We start from the raw sequence: 27462 nt of genomic DNA, 5'->3' as shown, positions 1-27462 counted from the left end.
GCCTATCAATAGAGGCAAGAAATATATTAAGCAACAAGCATTCGTGAAAAAGCAGAAAGTTCGAAGAAAAAAAAGAATTTACAGGAAGGTCAAAAAGAATGGTCAGAAAGAGTGATATCTTTCGTAAAAGGGGAAGATTTCGAAACGTTACCGCTCCGCACTATCGCAGGTTCACCGATTCAGGATTTCATAAAAGTAACATACAGCAAACTTATTCAGTTCCTAATGCAATCCTATGAGTCCAATATGAGTAACCAAAGGAAAAGAAAGAAAAGCACCGTCTATAAAATTATACTTAAAATTCCTTTAAGCATATGTATATTTATGTAAATACAGTTCCATTTATGTATAACATACATCGTCGAAACTTTACATTCAATATTGAGTGAAGGTTATCATTACAGATATACTTATACTTCATTTCATAACGTGAAAATAATATCATACACAATACATGGAATGCCAATGAATAATATTATGTAGATATCAAATTACCGAGGTACGGTTGCATTTTATAACAATCATATTTAACCTAGGTCATGGTTTCATTCAACAAAACAGTAATGTACTTTTTATGCTCATGATAGTTCTCAGAATGTGCTCAAGACAGGTAGTGGATAGGACATTACGATCATATAAAGATCAAGAGACGTCACGGAGCAGTAGGTGTAGCATAAGCTAAATCAGCATCCGGTTTCGCAGTGGCGTCAGGGAGACCCACCCGGGACCTGACTCCAGTATTTCTTAGTGTTAGTGATAGTGCCGTGGAATAGTATAAGAAGTGTTAACATAAGTTTAGAGACTGTTAAACATTTCCTTAAGTTAAGCACATAATGGATTCATCTTGTAAAGCACTACATATTCATCTTGCACTTTTTGCCTGGGGGAGTATGTACGAGCCAAAGCTCACTCACTCACTTTGCTCACTCAGGCTTTCTTAGTTTATAGGCGTGATGATCCCTATGTACGTGCTAAGGTTCGTACATTCTTGCTCGTTTACAAGCTTGACAAATTCCTATGTTTGTACGTGCCATGGCTGTACACATCGATCACTTATAAGCGTGACGATTTCCCAAATCGTCGGAGTTACACCCCGAGAGCAAAGCCAGACGTAGGCACTCTCTTTGACTGTTAAATTGTATTCATTCGGTACATAGCATTATTTCGCTCATATTCTATTGTAATAAGCGAGTGGTTAATATAGAGTAAATCAATAAACCTCTATTATTTAAAGCATCCCGTAGACCCAGGAACCGTACAATAGTGAAAGACCTCACCTTCCAATGTTTTAAAATTTTTGATGCAGCAGTAAAATATAGCCGGAAGTTAATATGTTTATTCTTTCATTTCACCGACTGGAAAACATACAAAAGATTTATGAAATCAAATTCAGTCTCGGCTGCAAAATCGAAGTAGAGCCATGGAAGTCATCTAAGCAGATTTCCCATTGCGAGGGAGCCACATCTTCAACTTAAAGCATACTAAGTTAAAATGATGTAATTTCGGTAGAACATTGACCCACCGCCGACACGACTGACGCGATCGTCATTAAAGACGTCGTTTTATAAACGAACAGCCTCGGCTCGCACAATACGCACATCAGACATCTGTACCGTATCTCTAGCGTGTGCGATAACAATGATAATAATTGAGGCCTAGCATCTTTTATTCATTTTATTTAATTCCGAAATGAAACGCAGGGATAAAGTAAATAGTTTATTGGGGTGCGGAATATGTACAGAGGGCGGCGACGGCGGTCACGGGGCGAGCGCGAGGTGCGGCGGCGGAGGGTCGGGGTCGTCCAGGTCCAGGGCGGCGTCGATCATCGTAGTGTGCAGCAGCAGCCGCAGGCGGGACGCGCTCAGCCCCGCCTCGGCCGCCTCGCTCCCCGCGCCCCCTTCGCCCGCCTCCAGCGACCGGTTCGTGTAGGCGTGTCTCGCCTCCTCGCCCAGCGCGAACAGGTTCGAGTAGCTGCCCGACGACGAGCCTGAAACGAGCGCACATCAAACGCTGCACGTGCGGTTCGACTCCGCATCCGGACGACCGACGCACCTTTCGCCTCCGGCGGAGTCGCCTGGAGCGCGCGGGCCGCGTCACGGGGTCTCGGCGGCGCGGAGATCGGAGCGGGGAGCGGCGCGACAGGCGGGGCGACGAACGCGACGGGCGGCGGGCGCGACGCCGCCGCGAAGCTCGGCGGCAGGTCGTGGCCGTCCGGCGGGACTACGCCGCGTCTGAAAGGAAAGCGACGAGGATGAAGTCGACGAGGAGGGTCGCGGAGCGATTCGCCCGACGGAGGAACTCGACCCACCGGTCTATGAGGCTGGGCGCCAGAGGGCCGCACAGCACGTGCCAGCAGTTGGCGCAGGCGTTGGCCCGCGAGTACGGATTCGGGTTCTGGACGCCGCGACGCGACGAGAACGAGCCCTTGATGTCCTCGTTGGTGGTCCGGTCCGCGGAGGCGAGGTACGTGTGGAACCCGGCCAGCCCGAGCACCGACCACACGGACAGGAAGCAGACGGCGGCCGCGAGCGCCGACGCCGGGCTCTGGCGCAGCGCCGCCGCGGCGCCGCCCGCGCCCCGCGCCAGCAGCGCCAGGTGCGCCACCGCGCACGCGAACACCCACACGCACAGGAACGACAGCGACACGACGAACAGGTAGAAGTAGCGGTAGTTGCGGCGGCCGACGCAGTTGCCTACCCACGGGCAGTGGTGGTCGAAGCGCTCGACGCAGTTGTCACACAGCGAGCAGTGCGACGCGCGCGGCGGCCGGAACATCTTGCACGTGAAGCAGTACTTCAGCTTGACCGGGCGACCCCGCACGAGGATCTCGCGAGCGCGGGGAGGCGGCCGACCACCCGCCTCGGCCTCGGCGGCGCCGGCCGCCTCGGCCTCGTGGGGCGGCGCCCGCGGGATTATGCCCGGGTCCGACAGGGCCGTGCGCAGCAGCGCGGCCAGCGTGGTCGCGGCCAGAGCGGCGCCGGCGGCCGGCACGGCGGCGGACACGCGGACCGCGAGGAACGGACAATCGAACGCGAAGTGCAGCGCACAGGTGCCGCAGATGAGGGCCAGCGTGAGTAAGAAGACGCCCGGATGGGGCGCGGTCATAAGCCTGCCGTCGCACCAGAATCGGTTGCGCCCCGCGAACACCTCCCACTTGCGCGTCACGCGCCGGCTGGCCATCGCCACATCACCGCTGCCTGGGTTGCGGCTCTTGCAGAATATTGCTTGAGCCGACAACACAATCCTCTATCTCTGTAATATTAACGAAACACATAAAAACTTAAAGCTGTGAGGAAAATACTTTATTAAACTGAGTTTCTCGGTTCTCACTTGAGGCCCATGTTCAGACTTGAGTTTGTCTATAATGTATATGGTAATTTTACAAAATTTTCTACTATGTGTTTGCATTCTGCGTTCCTTATATTGTAAGTGTATGCTAACTGAGGGTAAACACTTGATTGATTAATTCAATAACGAACTTCTATGTCATGATTACATTCTGGCATGTGGTACAAGAGGGGGGGAGACTATCCTGTCTGTTCTGATTTGATTTTGATTTGAGAACTGGTGGTATATGTATTATGTAGTAGAAGTCAAACTATTATTACTTTTTATTTATCTCTATAATCCTCTTACTGCAATAGCAATTATAGAGATTTAAATAAACATAGACATTTTTGAGATTTAAAATATACATAGACATTTTTTAGTTGTTGATCATTTGTTCGGAACAACTTCAATGCAGAAAGTATGTCCTACAATAGATATTTTAATTAGTAATGTTCCACATCTTCAGGAGATTTAACTTTAACAATATTAGACACAAGAATGCACATAACATACATTAAAAAAATTTAATTTCACTTACAATTTTATAGCTCCGCAGCTGATATCTTTGACGATTTCGGATTTGAAATCAAGATAATATTATATTGTTATCTTCACTTTAAAAGTACTAATCACACATTGGGACACGAATTTACTAAATCGTATCAAATAATTTTAAAATACTGCTTTCAGCTTTCAACTTTTATTTTATACTTGCGCTAAATTAATAACTTAAGGATAAAAATCTTGCTAACTTTTGTTAAAGTTTCGAACTATTCATTAAGATTTTACCACGAAGAAAATGAGCACTGAGCAGAAAGTAATAAATTGTACGAGTTGTGTTGCCACTTGCCAAGTGACAAACACAGTCCAGTGTCCACAGAGCAGGCACATAACATGACAAATATGTACAGAATAGGTAAAAAAACATACAGCGAGTTTGACTCAATAAATCTAAAATAGTTTGTTAGTTCATGGTAAGTTTTGTATAAGATTTTTAGAATAATGAATCTTTAAAAACCTATTTCAAGAATCCGCCAAAACGTTCTAAGAAGTATCATCCCTGTCTATATACTGTAAAGAATAACGACTATTCCAATCGCGCGCTGCCGCTTGCCAATCCGGAACTTGGATCTTGGTAAAAGATAGATGAAAAGGCCACACAAATGAGCGAAATAGCTAATTTAATTTCGGAGTACTTTTAGTCAGTTTTCAGTAGCAATGATAATACAAATGAAGTTCAAAATCCCGCTTTATGTAATGTCTTACCGTTATGCAATGTTAGAATTACTGATAAGGAAATTGAAAATAAAATTAAGACATTGGATACTTGTAAAGTAAGTGGACAGATAGCATTCCGCCAGTTTTTATTTAATGTTGTTTATCTTCTTTAACGTGGGTTAATAAATCACTCATGGTTCAATAAATCACTAGAACGTGCCTATTTCCTACTGTGTGGAAGAAAGCTAGAATCATACCGATATTTAAAAAGGGCCAGACAAATATTGTTACAAACTACAGACCAATTTCTAGTTTAAATACCTTTTCTAAGATTTTTGAATCGCTCCTATGCCCAATACTCAAATCACACTGTCAAATTTTTGTGGATATTGCTCAGCACGGTTTCTGAGCCAAAAGATCTATCTATCGCCATTTCTTCAAATATCTATGCCGATTAAATAAATAAGTGCACCGAGTTAGAAAACCGCGCTCTCAGACATATAGCAGTGGCGTTAATACTTGATTTAATGGTAAACATATACAAAATTACAAGTTTAGATCGTCTCCACACATGAACACGTAAAGGATGGATGGTGCTGCTCTTCCTCCCTCGAACCTAAAGGGAGGATCTTCAACAAGCCTTATATTAGTTTTGATTTTGATTAGGGAGATTTTGCATAATTTATTCTTTATTTATTTAGAGGGATAAATTACAATGATAAAGAGAAAATAACTTAAACATTAAAAGTAAAACACAAACTAGATTAAATAATACATATGTACAATTTAAACATTTTGGCTGCAGCATCCTACGCCTGCAGATATGGAGACTATCATTCTATATATAAAATTGTAGCAAAGTACTATGTAAACCTAGTTTGAAGTAGCCTCCGCTTTTGATTGTCAATATTCGGTCCATATTGACGTAATCGAACGAATTAATCGCCATTTCTCCAAACATCTATGCCGATTAAATGATAAAATTAGCTATAAGTGCGAGTATGAAAAAAGATTAGTTTTCTTTCACCTGCAATCACTCCGCGGCAGACGCCGCCTGATGGACATTATATTTGTCAAAATCTTAAATAAGTTGGTAGATTTACCTAATGTTTTAAGTCAAGTGAACTTCCTCTTAATGAGGAACACAAGAAACACTTCAGTCCTTTTTTACATTCGTGCAGTGAGGACCAACGTGGGTTTTAATGCTCTCCTAAACAGATCTCTATCTGTATTGAACGAGGCTCTGAGTACATGCGGAGCAGATCCATTTAGTGACAGTCTCCATGTCTTCAGACGTAAGATGCTGCAGCCACTGTTGATCCGTCCAATAATGACAATTGCATAGTAGAAATATATTGAAATGTAAAATTGCACATTTATGTATTTTGTATTTTTTGGTCTGGTTTGTCTTTTACTTTTAATGTTTAAGTTATTTTCTCTTTGTCATTGTAATGTTGCCCTTTAAATGTTGTGCACAATTGTTATACACATTGATGCACAAGCATGTATCGTGTTGTTGTATGTCATGTGTTTTGTGTGCCTTTTAAAATAAAAAAATAAAAGTAATATTCTTATTACTTGGCCTGCTATATAAAATAAGAGTTATGAGGAGACTCTTAAAAAATTTAAACCGTACCAGACTACCAGCTTTTAGTAATGATCAATGACCTATCTCTGATATAGTCTGAGGCTAGGGTCACTGGTAACATTACAAAGCTTGAGCTAATGCCAGTTGGGGATCTTCGTTAAGCGAATTCGAGGGTCACGCCAGTCAAAAAGTGATTTAGTGTATTTGATGTTTGACAGTTGACATTTAGTAAATACGTAAGTCGTAAGTACGTATCTAATATTTTTACTTTTTAGTTTATATTTACTACGTCGTACGTTAAAAGTTTGTTCTATGTACTTTCTAATTTAAGTGTGTCTGATGTGTATGTTTACAAGTTTACGTTAATGGAGAAAATCCGAATCTTGTTGTTGACCTATAAACAGCCTACAGCATCCAATATTTTTATGTAACTTAAAAGCTACAAAAAGAATGAGTGGTAGACCTTAAACAGTTGAAGCGATATGTAAATTGTATAAGGAGTCGCAATGAGGGCGCGCCGCGAGACGCTGGTGATAGGGGCGCTGTGCGCGGCGTGGTACGCTCTGAGCTCAGCCAGTAATGTAGTTGGCAAGCTCGTGCTCACCGAGTTTCCGTTTCCGCTAACGGTGGCGTTGGTGCAGCTGGCGGCGACTGCGGCGTGTAGCGCACCCGCGCTAGCACTTTGCGGCGCCCCACCGCTGCCGTCTGCCTGCCGACTGCGCGCGCTAGTACCACTGGCGCTTGCCAAGTTTCTAACTACAGTCTTCTCACAAGTATCCATATGGAAAGTGCCAGTCTCTTATGCTCATACTGGTAAGCTAAAGTTTATTTATTAGAAGGCATGAGGATTTACCAATTATGACTTTGTCACAAATCTCATCAAAAGCGGAGGCTACTTCAAACTAGGTTTACATAGAACTTTGCTACAATTTTATATATTGAATGATAGTCTCCATATCTGCAGGCATAGGATGCTGCAGCCAAAATGTTTAAATTGTACATATGTATTATTTAATCTAGTTTGTGTTTTACTTTTAATGTTTAAGTTATTTTCTCTTTATCATTGTAATTTATCCCTCTAAATAAATAAAGAATTAATTATGCAAAATCTCCCTAATCAAAATCAAAACTAATATAAGGCTTGTTGAAGATCCTCCCTTTAGGTTCGAGGGAGGAAGAGCAGCACCATCCATCCTTTACGTGTTCATGTGTGGAGACGATCTAAACTTGTAATTTTGTATATATTTACCATTACATCAAGTATTAACGCCACTGCTATATGTCTGAGAGCGCGGTATCCTACTCCGGTGTATTTATTTATTTAATGTAAAAGAATTTGACACAGTGAAAGCGACAACGCCATTGTGGACGGCGGCTCTAGCGTGGGTTATATTCGGCGAGCGTCAGTCTCGCAGCGTCCAGGCGGCACTGGTGGTGATCGCCGCCGGCGTGGCGCTGGCCTCCGCCACGGAGCTGCACTTCCAGACCGCCGGCCTCGCCGCCGCCCTGGCCGCCGCCGCGCTGCTCAGCCTGCAGCACCTGCTGACGAAGCGCGTCATGCAGGGATCGCGAGCGCACCCGCTCCGGCTACTGCAGGCACTTAGCGCACTCGCTATGTTGGCGCTGGCGCCGATGTGGGCTCTGAGCGAGGGCGGCGAAGTGGCCTCGTGGCGCCGGACGGGCGCAGGAACGAGCGCGCGGGCGGGAGCGCTGCTGGCGGCGGACGGCGTGCTGGCGTGGCTGCAGGCCGTGGCCGCCTTCAGCGTTCTGGCGCGCGTCACACCGTTAGCCTACGCCGTGGCGTCGGCCGCGAAACGCGCCGTGGTCGTGCTGGCGTCGCTGGCGGTGCTCCGCAACCCGGCGCCTCCGCTGAACGTGGCGGGCATGACGCTCGCCGTGCTGGGCGTCCTGCTCTACAACCGCGCCAAGCTGAGCCGATCGGCCGGGCCGCTGCTGCCCGTTTAGACAATTTCTCGGTTGATCTATTGCGACTGCCGTCGACGAACCGACGTCAACTTCTACCTAATAGTCTTTATGAAATAAATATATATTTTTACGTTCATAGTAAATATATGTTATTTTTTTGAATCGTTATTCTCATTTTGGCTTGACTTGACTTTCGGGTCATCGAAATAATTGTAGTTGACGCTACAAAAATATTTAGCTCCTTAGCGTCATAATTTTAGCTTTTGTGCTAAGTTAAAATATTCATAGTGCTCGTTTATAGAAAAGTGTCGTTCGAGTCGAGCACTGTCACACGTTCTAGTAATCCATTATTCGTTCAATGAAATACAACATTTGTTTTGCGTAAAAAATCAAGGTCAAGAAAGAGACCCTCGTCGTTATCTTGTTCATTTTTAATACAACTTAGTGGTAACGTCACAAACCTGACGAGCACAGAATCTACGTATCGTACACCCGGAGCATCATGGTTTCCTGCCTCGGTTTCACTCAAAACCGTACAACAACAAACACTGGGAAGTGGTAACATACACACTACATATAAAAAGATTCTCAAAGTTCTCTGGTTTTATCTCCAGAATGTCACTATCTTTACCAGCCTCGTTAGACGTATATTGCAGTTCAATAGTTATGTCTGGTCTCCGAAGTATTTAACCCGTTCGACGAGGTTGGAGTTTTCGTACCATTTGTCGTTTAAAAATAATTAAAGTGCGATTTTAAGTAAATACGAGGATAGGTTCAATATTTATCCCGTCATCCCACATTGTCGAACAACGGTCGGCAGAAACTCCAATTAATACCATAATGAAATTGCACAGAGTTTTACATCTTTCATGGCTCTCTGGCCTCAGCTAAGAGTAGAATTGGCACAGAGTACCGATAATTTCTTATAGTTTGTATTTTTATTTTCTGGTTGGTTTATTGTACCTACCTGATTTCGCCGGCCGTGTCCGCACGTTATTTATATTTTTTGTATGTATGTCAATTTATCATGTGTTTGTCCTTATTGTGTGGTCCAAAGAAAAATACTAAGGTTCATAAGGTAGCATCGGAGGTATGGTGTCTCTCTAGAGTTTCACTAAGTTTTAGGGAGCACTAGCACATAGAAGATGTTGCACTCGCAGTTCCGAGGCGAGGGAAATGAGTGGACGAGTTAAAAAAAGGTAGGAATAATTTATTTACATTCGACGTTCGCTCTCCTCGTTCACACAAAAATGCAGTCTACAGCTCGTCGTGCTCGTCCTCGGGCCCGGCGTCCGGACGCTCGTCGTCGGCCGAGGGCTCCTCGGGCTCGTCGAGCTCGGGCTGCGCGTCCGGCGGCAGGCCCAGCGCGCGCTGCAGCATGGCGTCGACGGAGTCGGCGAACTCGATGGCCTGCCCCTCCTGCAGCAGGTAGCCGGAGCGCAGGGCGGCCGTGCGCAGGAGCGTGCGCGCCGTGTCGAGCGCGAGCGCGTCGTCGGGGTCGTCGACGACGCGGCGCAGCAGCTCCAGCACCACAGGGTGGCGCGGGTTTATCTCGAGCGACTTCTTCTGCGACAGCTGGTGCTTGCGCTGCGCGTCGTCGGCCTTTTGGTGCGCGTTGGACATGGCCAGGCGCTCCATGTTGCCGGTCCAGCCGAAGGCGGTCGCCACGAGGGCCACCGGCGAGCGCGCCAGGCGTCGCGAGACGGCGGCGCGAGTGATGTGCGCGCCGAGCTTCTCCCCGAGCCACTTGGTGAGGGGCTCGAAGCGCGCCCGCGCGGCCTCCAGCGCCTCCCTCTCGGCCTCGCCGTCGTCGAGGTCGAACACCTCCTTGGCGATGTTCTGGAACTTATGGCCGTCGAACTCGGGCAGCGAGGACAGACAGTACTCGTCGACGGGCTCGGTGAGGTAGAGCACCTCGAAGCCGCGGCGCACGAGACGCTCCGCGAAGGGCGAGCGCTCCACCTCGGCGCGGCCGGTGCCGGCGATGTAGTAGATGTGCTTCTGGGCGGGCTTCATGCGCGCCACGTAGTCGGCGAGGAAGGTCATGTCTTCGCCGCGCGAGGAGTGGAAGCGCAGCAGCTTGGCGAGACGCGAGCGGTTGGAGGGGTCCTCGATGACGCCGAGCTTGACGTTGGTCGAGTACTCCTTCCAGAAGTGCTCGTACTCGTCGTCCGGGATCTTCTTGAGCATGTCGAGCACCTTGCGCACGAGCTTCTTCTTGATGATCTTGACGAGCTTGTGCTGCTGCAGCGTCTCGCGCGACACGTTGAGCGGAAGGTCGTCCGAGTCGACGATGCCCTGCACGAAGGCCAGGTAGTTGGGCATCAGCTCGTTGAACTCGTCGGTGATGAAGACGCGGCGCACGTAGAGCTTGATGTGGTCGGTCTTGGTGCCGTAGCGGTTGAAGCTGTCGGCCGGCTGCACGCGCGGCACGAACAGCAGCGCGCGGAAGGTGACCTCGCCCTCGGCCACGAAGTGCGCGCGCGCCAGCGGCGCCGCCGTGTCCTTGGTGAGCGTCTTGTAGAACTGCGTGTACTCGTCGTCGCGCACCTCGGTCGGCTTGCGCGTCCAAATGGGCTTGTTGTCGTTCATGAGCTCCCAGTCCCACACGGTGCGCTCGGCGCGCTTCGCCTCGCGCTCGGGCTCCGCGTCGGCCGCGTCCTCGACGCGCGCGTCCGCGTCGGCGTCGTCGTCGGAGGAGGGTTCGTCTTCGGCCGGCAGCTCGTAGCTCTCGGTGCGCGACGCCCAGAGGTAGATGGGGAAGTTGATGAACTGAGAGTACTTCTTGACGAGCGCGCGGATGGTGTCGGGTTGGAGGTAGTCGGCGGCCTCCTCCTTGAGGTGCAGCGTGATGTGAGTGCCGCGCTTGAGCGTGTTCCCGCGAGGGTCCTCGGCCACGCTGAACGAGGAGGCGTCGGAGTCCCACACGTGCTGCGCGTCGTCGTTGTGCTTCGAGACCACGGTGACGCGGTCGGCCACGAGGAAGGCCGAGTAGAAGCCCACGCCGAACTGTCCGATCATGTCGTTCGTGTCCTGGTTGCCGCTCTGTGAATCGTTACCGAGTATTATTATTCGACAGCAATACGAGGGTTGTTCTTAAAATTGAATACATCTGAAGTTCACGGGGCGATACTGGTATGAAGAAGAACTTCCGTTAACGACGCGTCCGCACGGGACGGCCTTCGCCGGACTACTCTCCCCCTCGATTAATATTAATCGTTATCGTTCATCTGTCGACTCGGTAAAATCGAAACATTAATAAGGAATCTAATAATGCTTATTCGTATTAACGTAAATAAAACATCCACTCCCTTCTCAAATCTGGAAAACACAACACGAGCGCTAAACTCCAACGTCTGTCTGCATTTGAGGCTTCCGGTTACAATATTTAACAGGACTAATCACGCAGTCTTAGAGACAAGGAAAACCCTTGTACCCCGCGCTTCAGGAGCAAGAGAAAAAAGAAAAAGCTACTATTAAGTGTGACCGACTCGTTAACGGTGCTCAAACTCGTGGCCAAACAGATCAAAGCCAAAGGTGGTCGTTTCGAATACATATGTAGGTAGCTATATTTTAATGACATTCCAATTTCCACAAAATGGAAAATCCTATGAAAGAATAAATCCTCTCGCGAGAACGCGCCAACACGTCATGATAAACTAGCATCCCCGCGAACTACGTCTCTCCTAAAGTGATTTTACTTAGCCTAACCGGAGACTGCTCGGTTTTTCGGAATGAAAACTTAGTTTTTCTGTGAATTTTTCTCTATATATAAACCTCAAGTCATAAGTTGAGTGAAAATTAAATATAAATATTTATCGATTAGATTTCCGGAACATTACAGTAGTAAACCTTGACTTCCCATGACTCATGTGTGTACCCGTGAGCCCTTTTCGTCGTTGACTACGTCTTCGTCGGAAAATCAAATGACACATAATAAGAGATAATTGCGCCATACTCATTATTACCATTATCACTTTATATTGATCGCCGCTATCAATTCTGATATTTCATTAAAATACTTCACCTTCTCAGGGTCCTGCATCTTGGATAGAAAGTCGGCGGTGCCCGACTTGGCGATAGTCCCGAGGTTGTTGACGAGGTCGTTCTTGGTCATGCCCAGGCCCGTGTCGATGATGTGTAGCATGCGCCGCTCCGGGTCCGCCTTGATGCGTATGCTGAGGTCCGACGTGGCGTCGAGCACGTCGCGATTGGTCAGCGACAACAGCCGAATCTTGTCCAACGCGTCGGAGCCGTTCGATATGAGCTCCCGCAGGAAGATCTCCTTGTTGCGGTACAGCGAGTTGATGATGAGCTTCATCATGCGGTTCACCTCCGTCTGGAACGTGAACTTTTGGGCTCGCTCGCGCACTTCGCGCTGCTGCGCCACACTCAGCCCGTCGGGATTGATCGCTTCCTCTTCGCGGGTCACGGCCTCCGCGTCTGTAAAAAAATAATGCAATATAGGAAACGGAAGACGGTCGCTATGGATACAGTCGACGTCGTATCGATCGAAAACTAAGTTGGCCAGAAGAATGGAGCGGTGCGAAACGACGAAACCCGCAGAAGCCTCGCGCCCGCCCGAGGGCCCCACCCGCGCCTTCCGGCTGCGATTCGCGGAGGCCCGGGAGCCCGGCAGGTCGCAGCTTACCGCGCTACGCCCGCTTAGATTGCGTCAGTGAACTGTTGGAGTCTTACATTTAATAAATAATAATAAAAAAAATTATTAATTCAAATACTGCAAATATATAAATAAGATTTCCACTCAACAGCGCCACTGGTAACGGGCAAGGTGGGCGCAAGACAAGCGGATACGCCGCGAGCCATCCAGGACCACGCCTCTCAGCGGTTACATCGAGTGTCAGACAAGCCTCATTCGCTGCATCTCACCTCACAGCAGTAGGTTTTAATACGAAAATATCGAAAATTATAATGTACAGTTAAAAATAGATCAATTTTCAGATACGGTTTATGGAGCGAGAAAGGTGGACGTTGGCGTGAATCACCATGGTTGCACCATCACATTGTAGATTCATTATGGCTCAAAACTCAACTGAGAGTGATAATCAAAGATGAGAGTTTTAAAAGATAAAAAGTGTAACATTATATAACTACTTCACCTATATTACATCTTTACTGTATCACAGGGAGATTTTTATAAATTTATAGCTTTGATCTGATCTCTGATCCCTGAATATTTATACATTTCTAATTAGCTTTCTGATTACTTTAATACTGAATTTAACTTACATCTTGAAAAACATACCCTAAGATCAAAAACATTGGCTTAAATAATTTTAGATATACATATAATAACAATAATAATAAAAACCTTTGTAAAATTTCTACCATCTCATTCATTCCTAAGTGCTATATGCGCTCTTTTTTGCAAAGGCCTCCTACAAATCCTTCTATTTCTACCTGCACTGTTGTCTTCCTCTTTTTTATTGATGTACTTCAGGCATCAGTTTAACACTTCTCTGTGCCTCTTACCATGAGCTCCGCCCATTTCCACTACCTTTATTTTTTTTCATTGTGACATCTGCTACCTTAGTTGTTCCCCTAACAATGTATTCCTTATTTTATCTATTCTTCTCTTCTCTATCATTAATTGTTCCATAGATATTTGACACACAAATATCGAAAATGTTCCTGTTAATGACCATGCGAGTTTTCTTATTTTTCATGATTTCTCTAAGCGCCCAAAAGCTCTTCTTAGGTTTTGCTATTAGTCAATTTGATATTGTCTGACTGAGGTCCGAGAATTCAGCTACATATTTTGTAACATTGTTGTTTAATAGTACTGATTGCATTTGGCTTTAATTCTAAGATAGACAATCCTACTTTCCATGTCAAGTTCTGTGGCCATTCTTTAAATGAATTCATTGCATGTTGAGGCAAATAAAATCAGGTTGTCTGAAAAGCTTAAGCGGGTAATTTTTTTGCCATTTACTATTAGTCCATATTGTAACCTAACATAACTTTCTGAATACATCTCCAGAACTGCCAAAAACAGTTTTGGTGACAGAGGGTTTCCCTGTCTTAATCCTCATTCAATATCTATAATCCCTCCTAATATATCTCTTTAACCTGGTTATACCATTTTTATATTTTTATTGTTTATCTCCTGACTTGGAGGCTTGCCATATATATGTTTCAGAGAGTCAAACGCCTTAGAATAGCAAATACAAAAAATCATAACTAGATTGGGACACTATATTCTTTGCTTTTTTCTAGAATTAGCCCAGATTAATAATAGATGTGACTAATCTCAGAACTACTAAAGTGTTGTAATACTAATAATTTTATAAATACAAGAAAATATTGAAATAATCATAGGAACTGATAATACAAACTGGATTAAAAGAATTAGATAAAAACTTACAATAATTTAACTCAACATGTAGATAACATGCTTAAATAATCATTATAATTTTATTGAATGCAAAAATAGCCTTATGGTATAAGGATTAGATTTGATAGTATTTTGGCTCAAACATTTTCCCCTTAAGGTAAATTACCTTGAAATTAAATACTATAGAAATTATTATCTTTTATTAACTTTACAAAACTATTCATGTGTGCTTGACACAAAAGCACTTGGCCTTCTTACAAGCAAACATACAGGTAAATTCTAAATGGTTCCTATAGTACTCACCAGTTCTTGAGGCTTCCCGGGATGCACCAAGGTCAGCATCTACAGTCACCTCTTCCACAGTGCCCACTCCCAACCCAGCTTCTTGCCCAGCTGACCATCCTGCCAATATATTATATGTATAAAATCTTTATTTTAAACAACATTTATTCAAAATATACAAACTACTAATAAAACTAAATACTTATATCTTTAAACCTTACCTGTTAGAAATAGCACGCCGAAAACAAGTAGAATTAAATGTTTCATTTCAAATAGCATCTAATAAATACTTTTGTAGATATACACAAATTTTAAACTAAAACCGGCACCTCAAACATTACTTGAAACCTTAAATTAATGCCGTCTACCGTTTGAATGAATAATGACGCCGATGCGCGAACCTTCTTTTACTACATCAAAACGTGTCAAACTTTTGGCCAGTGTTTTTAATCACTTAATAACCGTAACAGCCAATCCCATATCATCTGAATTAGTCAGTCGACCTAACGTTCTCTAAAAACCAATAGCATCACTACACGACATATATTTTAACAAATAGAAAGAAGCTTTAAACAAATGTCTCTATGTGATTGGCAGTGCCAGTGTTACCAGATCGCCTTTCATGAAATGCAGTAGTGAGTAGAATAGAAACATAGAAAAATTACAGTATTCAAATATTATAAAAAGAAAATGATCTTTATTGACCGAGGTCAGACGAGACATATACCACGATTAACGCTATTCGATTTTCTTTTAACAATCCAGTATTGGCCTCAGATTGTATATGTTTCTTTGAACATTTCATAAAAAAGTAGATTAGAGTTTTGGATTTAAGATATACCGGTTTCTTTACGATGTTTTCCTTCATCGTATGAGCGACTGTGAGAGTCGCACGCTGAAGCCACTAGGTCAACACTGCTCGATATTCACATTTAACAGCGACACAGAACTGAATTATTGAGATTTGTGTCGCTGTTAGTTGCTTGTTCTTTACTTTTGTATTAATTATCACTAGTAAACGCTTTTAGCATAAAGTTCACACAATTACATGTTGTAGTTGTAGTTTAATTGTGCAAAAGGAATGTGCGACGAGCCAAAATGGTTTATTAATTAGTAATCAGATGAGTCATATGAATAAATAGATAGAAGGGTAAACAAGCTTACGAGACGCCTAGAAAGGGTAGTCATCCCAGCCCATGGACACCATTGTAGTCGATGCGTTGCCGGCCTTTGAGGGAGGAATATACTCTTTGTTTAAAAAAAGGACAAATAGAGATCGTATTGCACAAGGAAGACCCCCACTAGGAGTCGATTTTACAGCTCGCTAGTTCGCAAAAGAAAGCGCTTCACACGAGTGCACCAGCCATCAAGATGATGCTGATGAATTAGAATAAATACCGCAGCTGCGGTGTTGTAACGAGGTAGGTGGGATCAACGCAAACCACTCTTCAGAACACTCTGCGTAGTCTACTCTGTAGAATATTTGCTTACTCAGGCTTTCTTAGTTTTATAAGCGTGATGATCCCTATGTATGTGACAAGGTTCGCACATTTTGCTCATTTACAAGCGATTGCGATTGCGATTGCGATTTCCTATGTGCGTGCCATGGCTGTACATTTCTATCACTTATAATTGTAACGATTTCCGAAATCATGGGAGTTACACCCCGAGAGCAAAGCCAGACGTAGGCACTCTCTTTAACTGTTAAAATTGCATTCAATCGGTACATAGCAATTAGCACGTCATTATTTCGCTCATATTCTATTGTAACACGCGAGTGGTTAATATAGAGTAAACTAATAAACCTCTATTATTTAAAGGACCCCGTCGACCCAGGAACCGTACATTTAGGTCCTTCGAGCCATTTACAATCACAACTAAAGTACATTTAACGTCTAATAAACGCCTCCGTTTTTTATTATTATGCGACAGACGAAAAGTATTAATGAAATTAAAGTGGAGTAAGGGAAATAGTGACAGCTACTTTACTTACACTAACAAACTGTATACCGTATAGTTTGGATGGCCTCACATTATGATTAAACTTAGACCCGTATTCTTAAATGTCAAACAAATTTAATATAAACACAGTTTCAAGAGTTGTCAAACCATTTTTTTAAATGAAGTTAGAGATATTTGACAGTGCTCAATACGAGATTTGAAGTAGATGAAAGCCAGCCAAAGACCTTTGCCTTTCCCCTTAGGGATAAATTAATATCATCAGCCAAAGAACAAACGCGTGCAGGCCAAGAAAGGAAAAAAAAAGAACAAACGCAGAGTTTTATGATTTTAACTTAATCGGTTATTTAACAGTCCATTATGGTCTTATTTTGTGAGGTTTTTAATTTACGTCAAACTCTTTGATTTGACCAGTCTTATTATTTATACAATGATGGACAATTCAATATTTCCGTCGAAAAAAACATCAACGCGGAATATACAGTATCGTAAAAGTAATTGGAAAATACACGAATTTGAAATATGGAGTGGAGAAAGAATATGTAAAGTGTCTTCACTCTGTATGAAAGGTTCATTGCTTATATGGATAGGTGAGCAGCAATTGCGGCTGGCAAATGTAGCCCTAGGTATGCCAGGTAGTCGCGAGGTTGGAGAAGGTTCTGCTGCCACTGCATTGCTTGGAGAGGATGAAGCTGGTGCTGCAAACTTAGCGCGCCGATTGGCTACTCGGCTACATAGACCAGTCTATATATGCATGGGAAAAACCTTTGACCGCTTTACAAGTCCACTTGTTGAAAAGGGTATTGCAATGGAAATAAAACAACATCCTAATTATTTCATATAATTTTTCATGATAATTGGTTGTTGACTGTTTGTTGTAAATTCCTATGTCAATGACGTCTTTGATTTTAATTATTATAATAGATGGTTACAATGTATAATTTTTAATTAATACCTTTAAAATTGTTATATCTGTAGCAAAATCGTTTATAATGAAAATAAAATTACTTGACTGTGATTTACTGCTTTAACTGATTATGGGATTAAAACATTTATATTTACAATATGTCGTTCTTTTATTCACTATTACACAATGGTTTTACTCTTAAACAGTTTTGTTTGTCTATGACTTTTTGCTATTTTTATAAAGTACAAACTGACATTAATATTTGCAAAATTTCTTTAAAATCTTAATTTGGTGAGACATAAGTACAATACAGTTATAGAGGGCTACACATTTATCAAATTTTTGTAATTGACTGACATTATATTCAGTGTCTATTAGTTTTTTTATAAGAATAGGTTTAATAAGATCAAACAATTCCCTATCATAGGAGCAGATAGCTGCAGAGTACAATAACTGGCTAACATCAACATCCTTTCTGTAAAAATATTTAATAACTACAAGCAATCCATACAAGTTAAAGCTCATTCCTTTGATGTCAATATATAAGTCCTTGTCAAGTCCATGCCTCAAAATACACTTATATTGCTCTTGAGAAACTTTCTTTTTAATAGAATTAAGAAATGCAACTATTTCTTCATATTCAATAGAAACATAATCCAAGTTGTTGGATGCAATGTAAAAACCATATTCAGTAATAAGTTTTAAGTTGTAGCTATCTCCATAACAAATAAAAACTTGAGAGTATGCCTCAAAAGTAGTTTTAGTATAAATTGAGAAGTTAACCTTTGAGAACAGGTTCTCTTTTAAATGTACTATAGGTAAATTGTTTAACTCCTTGTTGACAATAAGTTTAGTTTCATTTTTAGCATAAGCACTATGATTAATCATGTCTAAAAATGGACACAAAGATATCTTTGTATTATCATTAATAATACTTAATATTGTATTTTGCATATGTGTCAAGTTCAAAAGGTTAGTCAAATCCATAAAGACACACCTTGTATTAACAGTAAAGTATGCCCATTCAAAATCAGATTTATTGAAGGTGCTTTTAAACAGATGCACACTTTTATATTCATTTTTTATAATTGCTATATTCAATAAATCATTAAGAAGATTATAAGCAGAATTAATAATATGTTGTTGTTTTTCTATTACACACAATATATTAGGGTCTAGAAACTTCTTTATTTCATTTGTTAAAAAATATGGCACTGTATAATTTTTTGGTAAACTCTGCATGTATAAGTACCATTTTGAATGATTGCCTTGCACTTTTAAAAACAGCAAATAGAATGCTAATAGACATTGGAATGAAATAGCTTGTTTGTATCTCAGCTGCGATAGGATATTGCTGTCTAAAAATATTGCACAAAATTCTTCATCCATAAGCAGAGTTGTTACATTAATAGTCAAATTTAGTGGTAGACTTAGTAGTTCATCTCCAGCTCTGATCCTTTTTTTTGTTAATACACCACGATTGCAATCAGAAAAAATTTTAAGGACTAACTTTTTGCTTCTTTGAATTCCACTTTTGGATAGCCAAGAGTTTAACATAATCAAATCAGAACTATAATTGCAAGTCTCAAAACAATTAGTTCTTTTGAGTTTTCTTCTGCGACGCGTTCTTCCCATTACAACGACGATATAGTATATTGCAGTTTTAAAAGTCCGGTAGGTACCTTCTTTTATTGTTTACGTATTATCCGATATCGTTTATCGACAGCTTGCCTGCTTAGGAGTTAGAGCTTGTCATTAGAATTAAAATTTGACGCAGTGTTGCCAGATGCTTACGGCGACGTACCCCTAGACTAATTTGATTTCCCCCAGAAATCCCCTAAGAGGTCCCCCCCCCCTCACCAAGCGGATGTTGGCATGGGCTATGGCGCGATTCTTTGAAGCGTCGGCCCTGTTGGGGTTGTTGGGAAATGAAAGGCATTACGCAAAGTGTCTGTAATAGAACACATATTGACAGCTTCAAGTTTTATTCGATGTTTGGAAAACGAATGAACAATTAGTAAGGTTAACCATACGGATCCTATTCCTATGGCGTGTTTTTGAAATTTCCCCTAAGAAAACCTCTAAATATTCTTTCCCCCTATTCTGCCCCTACTTCGGCAGAGCAACCCCTAAATCTAGGGAAATCTTCTGATCTGGAAACACTGATTTGACGTTTATGGTATACTATATTTACACGATGATCATTGCAGTTATTGAATTGTACAGTGGGCTGTGGGAGTACTTTTGTATGAATGATGTGGAATGTTAATTATAACTGTTAAAACTGAGATACATCATTTAATTTAAAAATAAATTTGGTTATAAATTACATATTAATCAGTTATGCCATCTTCTCCAGAATGTAGGACCAACTTAAAATAACCCTATAATATATTGAATAAAACCCCCTAAAGTTATACACTCATACTGAGAGATAATTTCAAATATGCATCAAAATAATAATAAAATATATCGTATTGTTACGCGGAAATCGCTTGGGATCTTTTAAAAAAAAGATTATAATAATTTCCACATAAGTATATTAACACAGATTACAATTTACAAAGAAAATAGAAAATAAAATATTAGCACGTCCGCTCGTATTAGAGTTAGGAGAAAGACTGATTTGATGGGAATGTAAGATTGTTGATGCATGGGAAGAAATGATGACGAGGATATAGCACAGGGTATGTCAGCAATATAGGATGCATAGAGGAGTTGTAACAACCCCCCGACTAAGAGTAAACTTATACCCTGAAGGGGATAGTTTACGAGAGTTAGAAAAAGGTATTTAATTTTTGCTTATGCGAAGTGATGGGGGAGCAAAACTTCGTCTTTTAACAACATCTGGAAAGGAGTTAGAGACAGGATCTAGAGCGGATGCATTCTTTTGCTTAAATGGGAATCTCCTGTAAACACTAGTACATTTGCATATTTTAAATATAATGTAACTTAAAATTAAGATTACTACAACAATTAAAATTATATTATAAGAGTTTTCATATAGGACAATATTTGGCTTATTTACTAACTTATCTAAATCTTTGAAGACATTTTGTTTTCCATAGATAATTGAATCAGGATCTATATTCTTTAGATGAACAGTGGGTAATTGAGTACTTATATTTGAATAACTATCTATATTATAACAAGAGTCATTTAGTATGGCTAGTCTTATTTCTAAGGGCTTAAGTATAATAACTGGATAATCCTTTGCTATGAGTTTGGAGTCTTTACAGTATGCAACACTACCAGCAGGTAAGTGTAAAATTCCACTACCACTTATTTCTAATTCTATAGTTTGTGTGAAATTGTATATTACGCTTAATTTAGCTTTTTCAGACAATACAAATAACCATCTATTCTGTTGTAAAGGTTGCCAAATTTCAAAATGACCATGGAAGAATTTCGTTTTACACGTTTCAGGAATAGAGGTAAGTGCTTTAGTAATTATATCTGTTTCGCAGATAGGAGTTACGGAAGAAGAGCGTGATATGACGTCATTGCAGATATAAGTATTTCTATTGATTATTCCAGATCTTGTATTTTGAAAGATATAGTCAAGAGATTATTTCCTATCATTGATACCAGTTCTAGGACACGAGAGTGAATTTTTAATTCACGAGATTCAATCGTAATATTTTCAACGGCCGTACGGAGAGCACTTAGTGCGTCTGAAATTTCGCGTTGATTTGATTCTACGATATTAATCGATTTATTGAATGTCTTTAAGGCTGATGTCGTAACTATAATATTTTCTTTTACAAACGAAGCTATTTTCTTTTCATCTGATTGAATTTCTCTAACTATGCCATCATAGCGTATGGCATCTTCTTCGTCCATAGTGCCGAATAACTTCTTAGAGATAGTACCTATGACACCTACTAAGGCACTCCTTTTCGTTGAGTGATGTGAGGCAAGATTTGGTATAGCTTCGCTATAGCGAGTCATATCCTCATATTGAATTATTACAGGCTGAAATAGATTTTTACATTCTAAAGGATTAAACGCTAAACTCTATTCACAAATTAATTTAGAATAACTTATACTACGTTGTAAATTTATTAAGTGAGGTTTTATATATGAGACATCTATAGGGACTACGACACTTAAATAACTATCAATTTGATTCAGGGAGCCTATAGGATCGAAACAATTCCGGGGCTATTAACCATCTGTTCGATGAATTGTTGAGCCATGGAGGAATTGCTGAAAGAGGAATAGAAGATATTAGACTAACTTATCAGAGGCTTATTGAGTTAAGGGCTTATAATAATTTAAGGAGTTAATAATTAGATTTAGTGTTTACTGATCTGGTGAACTAGACCTAGATGCGAGCTTAACCTCGTCGTAATGATGAGTAACATGGCGTCGGTTTATAAGCAAGGTGAGACTATTTCGTCCATTAATCTTTACTACTTTGTATGGTCCCTTCCATAAGGGTGACAGAGCCTTTCGTAGGCGCACGTGGTTCTTAAGGTAAACGTAGTCGCCTACTTGATATTTAACTGGCCGTGAATGGTTATCGTAATAACCTTTAGACCTTTCCTTAGATCTAATGATGTTTTCGGTTGCCCTTTCCCTAGATAATTTAAGTCTATGATGAAGGAATTTTATATATTCAGGGTAAGTTACATCGGGTGGTTGTTCATAGACGGAGTCAGGGATATAAGCCTTATGGCCGAAGAGGAGTTCATAGGGAGTAAAGTTAGTAGATGCGTGGACAGACGTGTTATATGATAGCATGGCAGTAAAAACATATTTATGCCAATTTGTGTGATTATCATTAACATAGGATTTCAAATATTCTTTGAGCGTTGAATGACTCCTTTCTAGAGCACCTTGAGTTTGTGGGTGATAAGGTGAAGGCCAAATTTGTTTTATTTTAAGGAATTCGCATTCTGCAGTGAAGTTGGTGCCTTGATCCGTCAAAATCATCCTAGGTATACCGAATAGTGATATAAAATGGACAAGGCATTCGAATGTGTCTTCAGAAGTGGCGTTAGCAATGGGATACGCGAAAGAGAATTTAGTAAGGTCGTCTTGCATGGTAAGGATGTATTTGAGAGATTGAAGACCGGCCTCGGGCAGAGGGCCAACTAGATCCATACCAATACGCTCAAAAGGTCTTGTAGAAGTAGTCGTTATTTGCATGGGTGCGCGATTCGTCTGTCTAAGGGCTTTATTACTTTGACACAGTGAACAATTCTTTATATAGGTTTCCACATCTGAACGCATGTTTTTCCAATAATATTTTTCTTTTATTCTATTCAACATGCGTGCAGTACCAAGATGACCCGCTATGAGTATATCATGGTTGTCGTGTAATACTTTACGAATTTCCGAAGGTGAAGGATATATGAGGCGGTCGTGGTATATCTTAATTTCTATGTTGGTATTTGTAAAAATATAGGAGAACATATTGTAAATTCTGGACCAGGTGTGTTTATCAAAGCTATTACGAAAGTCAGTATAGGCTACTTGAATGTCATGATCTGTGGAAGATGTAGTTGAAAGGGATAGTATAGACCTAGTATGTAGAAGGCTTTTAAAGATTTCCTCGTAAGTACAGCTATCAAAATGGTAGACTTTAGTGAAAAGAAAGTAGATATATTTTCCGTTAAGTTCAAAAGAAAGACAAGTATATAGTGTTCTCTCCCTTTGTAGAATTTCAGAGGGATCTTGGATTTCACTCAAAATTTGTTCAATATATGGATTCGATTCATCGAGGTCTATTGAGGTGGGTATAATAATATGTTTACAACTAGTTTTGAGAATGTTGTCATTATATTCTTGTATTTTAGCATTACTACTAAACAATTTATTAGATATTGTTTTCAAAAGTTGGAATAACTTTCGTTATTGAGAGCGGGTGAAGATGGATTTGGGATTTCTTCGGGATTCTGAGTAGTTTGTGGATTTAGAGGATCGTCATTTTGAGGTGGATGTTCTCTATCTTCAGGGTTCAAGAGGTCAGTTAATGGGTCTTCATTATCAAGAAGGTCTACGGATGGTAAGCTGTCAGAGTCAATGGGTATTAGGGGTATTTCACCAAGATCCTCAAGGGTAATTGGACTGGAAGGCTGACTTTGTCCTGTAGTGGAAGGAATGTGGTCATGATTAGGACTTTGTATCGGGTTTACTGGGAATCGAGAGAGTGCGTCAGCGTTGCTATTTATTTTACCCTTCTTGTACTCGATTTTATAATCAAATTCTTCTAACTTCAGTCGCCATCTGACTAACCGGGAGCCAGGGTCTTTGCAATTAAAAAGCCATTTCAGAGGTCTATGGTCGGTGACGATAGTAAATCCGTGTCCGTATAAATATGGTCTAAAAGATTTTGTTCCGAATACTATAGCAAGGCATTCCTTTTCCGTTGTTGAATAATTTACCTCTGCTTTATTCAATGTTCTAGAGGAAAAGGCAATAGGTTGATCTTTACCTATTTCGCCTTGGGATAGTATTGCTGATATAGCATAATTCGACGCGTCACATGATAGCACAAATGGGTTCGTGAAGTCTGGGTAAATCAGGATAGGAGCGGAAATTAATTTGTTTTTTAAATCATCAAAGGCTGTTTGTTGTTCTATTGACCAATAGAATAAAACATCTTTCTTCAGCAGAGTAGTTAATGGTTTAGCAATTTTTGAGAAATTTGGAATGAATCGGCGATAATATGAGACAAGTCCTAGAAATGATTTCACATCCTTAGGACACTTCGGTATCGGGAATTTGGAAACAGCTTTACCTTTTCAGGGTTAGGACTAACCCCGTTTTCACTGATTACATGGCCCAAATATCCGACCTCTCTACGTAGAAATTCACACTTATCCGGTTGTAGTTTCAAATTATGTTTACGTAATTTATGAAAGATCTTAGACAGTTTATCACAGTGGGAATTGAGGTCGTGGGAATAAATAACGATATCGTCTAAATAGACATAGCAAAGAATACCCTGTAATCCTGCTAACGCAGTATTCATAAGCCGTTGGAAAGTTGCAGGGGCATTCTTTAGCCCGAATGGCATACGTTTGAATTCAAAGTGGCCTTGAGGGACAGTGAAAGCTGTTTTAGGAGTATCTTTTTCTGTAATGGATATTTGGTGAAAACCAGAACAAAGGTCAAGGGTAGTGAAGTATTTTCTGTCCTAGCTGATCTAAGATCTCATTTATTTGTGGGATTGGGTAACTTTCACCTACCGATATGTCATTGACTTTGCGCCATTTTGTCTCCCCTGAAGAGTCTAATTTCTTGGGTACGATCCAAATTGGGAATGACCAGGGTGAAGTTGACGGTTTGATGATGTCTTGAGAGAGCATCTTAGAAATCTGTTTGTCCACTTCTTTTTTATGGATCTCCGGGAAGCGGTAAGATTTCACATTTATTGGCTCAGCGGGGTGTGTATTGATTTCGTGCTTAAGGAGGTCAGTGGTTGTCAATTTGTCACCTGGTAAATGAAAGATGTCGAAGTATTGTGAACAAATATCGGTTAAGTAGTTTTTCTCTTCATCATTGAAATGGTCAGTTCTTAATCGGTTCAGTACTTCTTTCCTACGGGAAATTGATGATTTAGCAGAGGTAATATTAGGATCTACCTGGAAGGAACTGGCATGGAGGGGTTGAATTCTAACTTTGATGTCAGAATCTAACGTTATTAGCTCTTCTGATGTATTTACCACAGATATATTAACTCGATTATTATTCTTTACAGAAACAATGCATTTGGCTATTAAAAGAGAATCTGAAAGGTGTTGATCTAGGATTATTCCAACTTTCTGTTCCGGGTTAGAGACAGTGCATTCGATTATTGTCTCACTACGGTGATATATCTTATACACAGGACGATTGTAATCAATTTTGATAGTGAACTTTTAGGATATCAGAATTGTAATCTATAATGCCGTCTAAGTCATTGAGAAAATCGGTACCTATTATCCCGTCATAACCTAAATCTATTTCTTCTACAACGTGAAATCGATAAGCGATGTTTGTGTTAATGCCTACAAATAATTGAAGTTGAAAATGGCCTAAGGTAGGTACGGTTTCGTTGTTAGAATTTATTCCCTTGAGTTGGATTATATCATCTACGAGAATTGGCATGGACGTGATCGAGTTTTTTTTATCAAACTTACGCAAGAACCTGTATCAACGAGAAATATAAGCGGTTGTGGATTGACTTGGGTATTGAGACTAACATGAGGTAAGTATCTTTTCTGTGAATTTGAACCTCATAGACTGGATAATCTCTTTCCGTTATAGGTGACCCTACTTTTGAAGATATTATTGGAGTAGGACAAGGACTCGGAGTATGTTTCTTATTTTGGATTTGGCCGACCGGTTTTGCACATGAGGATTTAGTAGGTTTCAGAATATTAGTATTAAATGTAACATGTTTAGCAGATATGTTGGACGCGGAGGACACAGAAGGATTTTTTTGGCCTTGGAACTTTACTAGTTCGAGATTCATTAGACACAGTGGAAGAACTCGTTGCAGAGGATACAGCGGGTTTCTTACTTAGAAACGATTCGGTGGTTCCCTTTCCGTGAGGGGATGCAGAAGATACAGTGGATACAGAGGATACAGTGGATACGGCGGATTTCTTATTTAGAAACGATTCAGTGGTTCCCGTTCCGCGAAGGGATACGGGGGATACAACAAGTGCATAGGGCTTGGCTCTAGATGTAGTGGATACAGAGGAATGGTGGGTGCCGTGATTATGCCAAGACCGATTTTGTTTTAAGACTTTGGGTCTCACAGGGCACCGCTGTGAGTCCCTTATTCGTTTAAATAACCGTCTGTCTCGTCTTGCCCGCGTTCATCATCTGCCAGGTGATGAACCCTATTCTGGTGAGGATATTGAGTTGTACGACTTGTTGCGGGGCGTTGGAAGTTGTTGTTGCTACTACTGGCGCTAGCACGGTTGAAGTTATTACGACTGCGATTGTTATTATATTCGCGTTTTTTACAATTTTCGATTACGTGTCCCGGAAACTTACAGTACCGACATATGGGAGCCGGCTGTTTGTTCAAATTATGTATAGGGCGTCCTTCCCGCACAGGATAGGGTTTAGAATTTTGTTTATTGGTCTGAGAGGCTTTGGTTTCTAGTAACATTTGCATTTTTTCCTCTGAAATTGCCTGGTTAGTGGCCTCATTAAGGCTTTGTGGGTTTTTCATCCTAACAAAGTTAGAGATTCTAGGGGTAAGGCCCATTATGAAACAGTGTAACGCCAATTCTTCCATAGCGGATATTTTACCAGACAGCTCCACTTTTTTCTTATTAGCTACTGTGATTTCAGTTAATAATTTATAGAGGCTAGATTCTACTCTCAAGGAGTACTGGCTAACAGATTCGTTAGGAAGTTGTTGGCTCTCTTGTAGATCTAACAATAAATGTGCGTAATGTTTGCGCTCTCCAAACTGGGATTGTAGGAATTGACTCAATTGTTCCCAGCTTTCAAAGTCTTTAATGGATGCGGCGGTTTCGGCTTTGCTTTCGAGTTGGCATAGTATATAATTTAATAAAAGAGGCTCTTGACTTTGCGAAGCTAACTTAAAAGCATTATCGCAGTTGTTTATAAATGAACATAACTTGTCACGGGATCCATCAAAAGGTTTTATAAACTTCAATAACACACTTGTCTCTAGTTTTTCAGACATACTACTTTCAGACCTTAATTCGACATCTTTTTTTGTGGACATTTTAACGAAATTTAAATAGTATGCAGTAAGATAAGTAGCAGTGTTTTAAAAAAAATTAAATTCTCAATTAGAGTCCGTTGTTTTGATGTAACTAATACAGTTTTATCTTATTGTAAACAATGGCGAGACTGGAGCTTCCTTTCGACGCGACTCGAGACAGATAGCAGTAATATAGTTTATTTTATTACAATTAA

At 41.2% G+C, this 27462-nt stretch overlaps 4 protein-coding genes and 1 long non-coding RNA gene across 7 annotated transcripts; 2 read left to right on the top strand and 3 right to left on the bottom strand.

Annotated features, from left to right (window-relative positions):
- Positions 1-1703: 1703 nt before the first annotated feature.
- On the bottom strand, positions 1704-4190 carry LOC123714634 (palmitoyltransferase ZDHHC9). Of its 2 annotated transcripts, XM_045668989.1 has the most exons (5): positions 3869-4190; positions 2904-3252; positions 2309-2846; positions 2053-2231; positions 1704-1987 (listed from the first exon to the last, which is right to left on the bottom strand). In XM_045668989.1, the coding sequence occupies exons 2-5, from the start codon at positions 3178-3180 to the stop codon at positions 1758-1760; spliced, it is 1224 nt and encodes a 407-aa protein (XP_045524945.1). In that variant the 5' UTR covers positions 3181-3252; positions 3869-4190; the 3' UTR covers positions 1704-1757. The 2 variants fall into 2 exon arrangements, with proteins under 2 accessions (XP_045524945.1, XP_045524944.1); XM_045668988.1 differs by having other exon boundaries at positions 2309-3252.
- Positions 4191-6389: 2199 nt separating this feature from the next.
- On the top strand, positions 6390-8230 carry LOC123714745 (solute carrier family 35 member E1 homolog). The gene is made up of 2 exons (XM_045669222.1): positions 6390-6949; positions 7482-8230. The coding sequence occupies exons 1-2, from the start codon at positions 6643-6645 to the stop codon at positions 8099-8101; spliced, it is 927 nt and encodes a 308-aa protein (XP_045525178.1). The 5' UTR covers positions 6390-6642; the 3' UTR covers positions 8102-8230.
- Positions 7413-15126, bottom strand: LOC123714744 (endoplasmin homolog). Of its 2 annotated transcripts, XM_045669221.1 has the most exons (5): positions 14921-15126; positions 14721-14819; positions 12090-12505; positions 9281-11107; positions 7413-8166 (listed from the first exon to the last, which is right to left on the bottom strand). In XM_045669221.1, exons 1-4 carry the CDS (start codon positions 14976-14978, stop codon positions 9320-9322), a joined length of 2361 nt encoding a protein of 786 aa, XP_045525177.1. In that variant the 5' UTR covers positions 14979-15126; the 3' UTR covers positions 7413-8166; positions 9281-9319. The 2 variants fall into 2 exon arrangements, with proteins under 2 accessions (XP_045525177.1, XP_045525176.1); XM_045669220.1 differs by lacking the exon at positions 7413-8166 and having other exon boundaries at positions 9252-11107.
- A 600-nt stretch (positions 15127-15726) lies between these two features.
- LOC123714530 lies at positions 15727-17000 on the top strand. Its single transcript, XR_006754326.1, has 2 exons — positions 15727-16120; positions 16520-17000. It is a non-coding gene; the product is annotated as an uncharacterized LOC123714530 (long non-coding RNA).
- Positions 17001-17492: 492 nt separating this feature from the next.
- LOC123714529 (SET domain-containing protein 4) lies at positions 17493-19310 on the bottom strand. The gene has a single exon (XM_045668803.1). It carries the CDS (start codon positions 19198-19200, stop codon positions 17821-17823), a length of 1380 nt encoding a protein of 459 aa, XP_045524759.1. The 5' UTR covers positions 19201-19310; the 3' UTR covers positions 17493-17820.
- Between the last annotated feature and the right edge of the window lie 8152 nt (positions 19311-27462).

Source organism: Pieris brassicae, chromosome 9 (genome assembly GCF_905147105.1).
Source record: "Pieris brassicae chromosome 9, ilPieBrab1.1, whole genome shotgun sequence".
Lineage (NCBI taxonomy): Eukaryota > Metazoa > Arthropoda > Insecta > Lepidoptera > Pieridae > Pieris > Pieris brassicae.
This window is presented reverse-complemented; position numbering and strand designations above follow the sequence as displayed.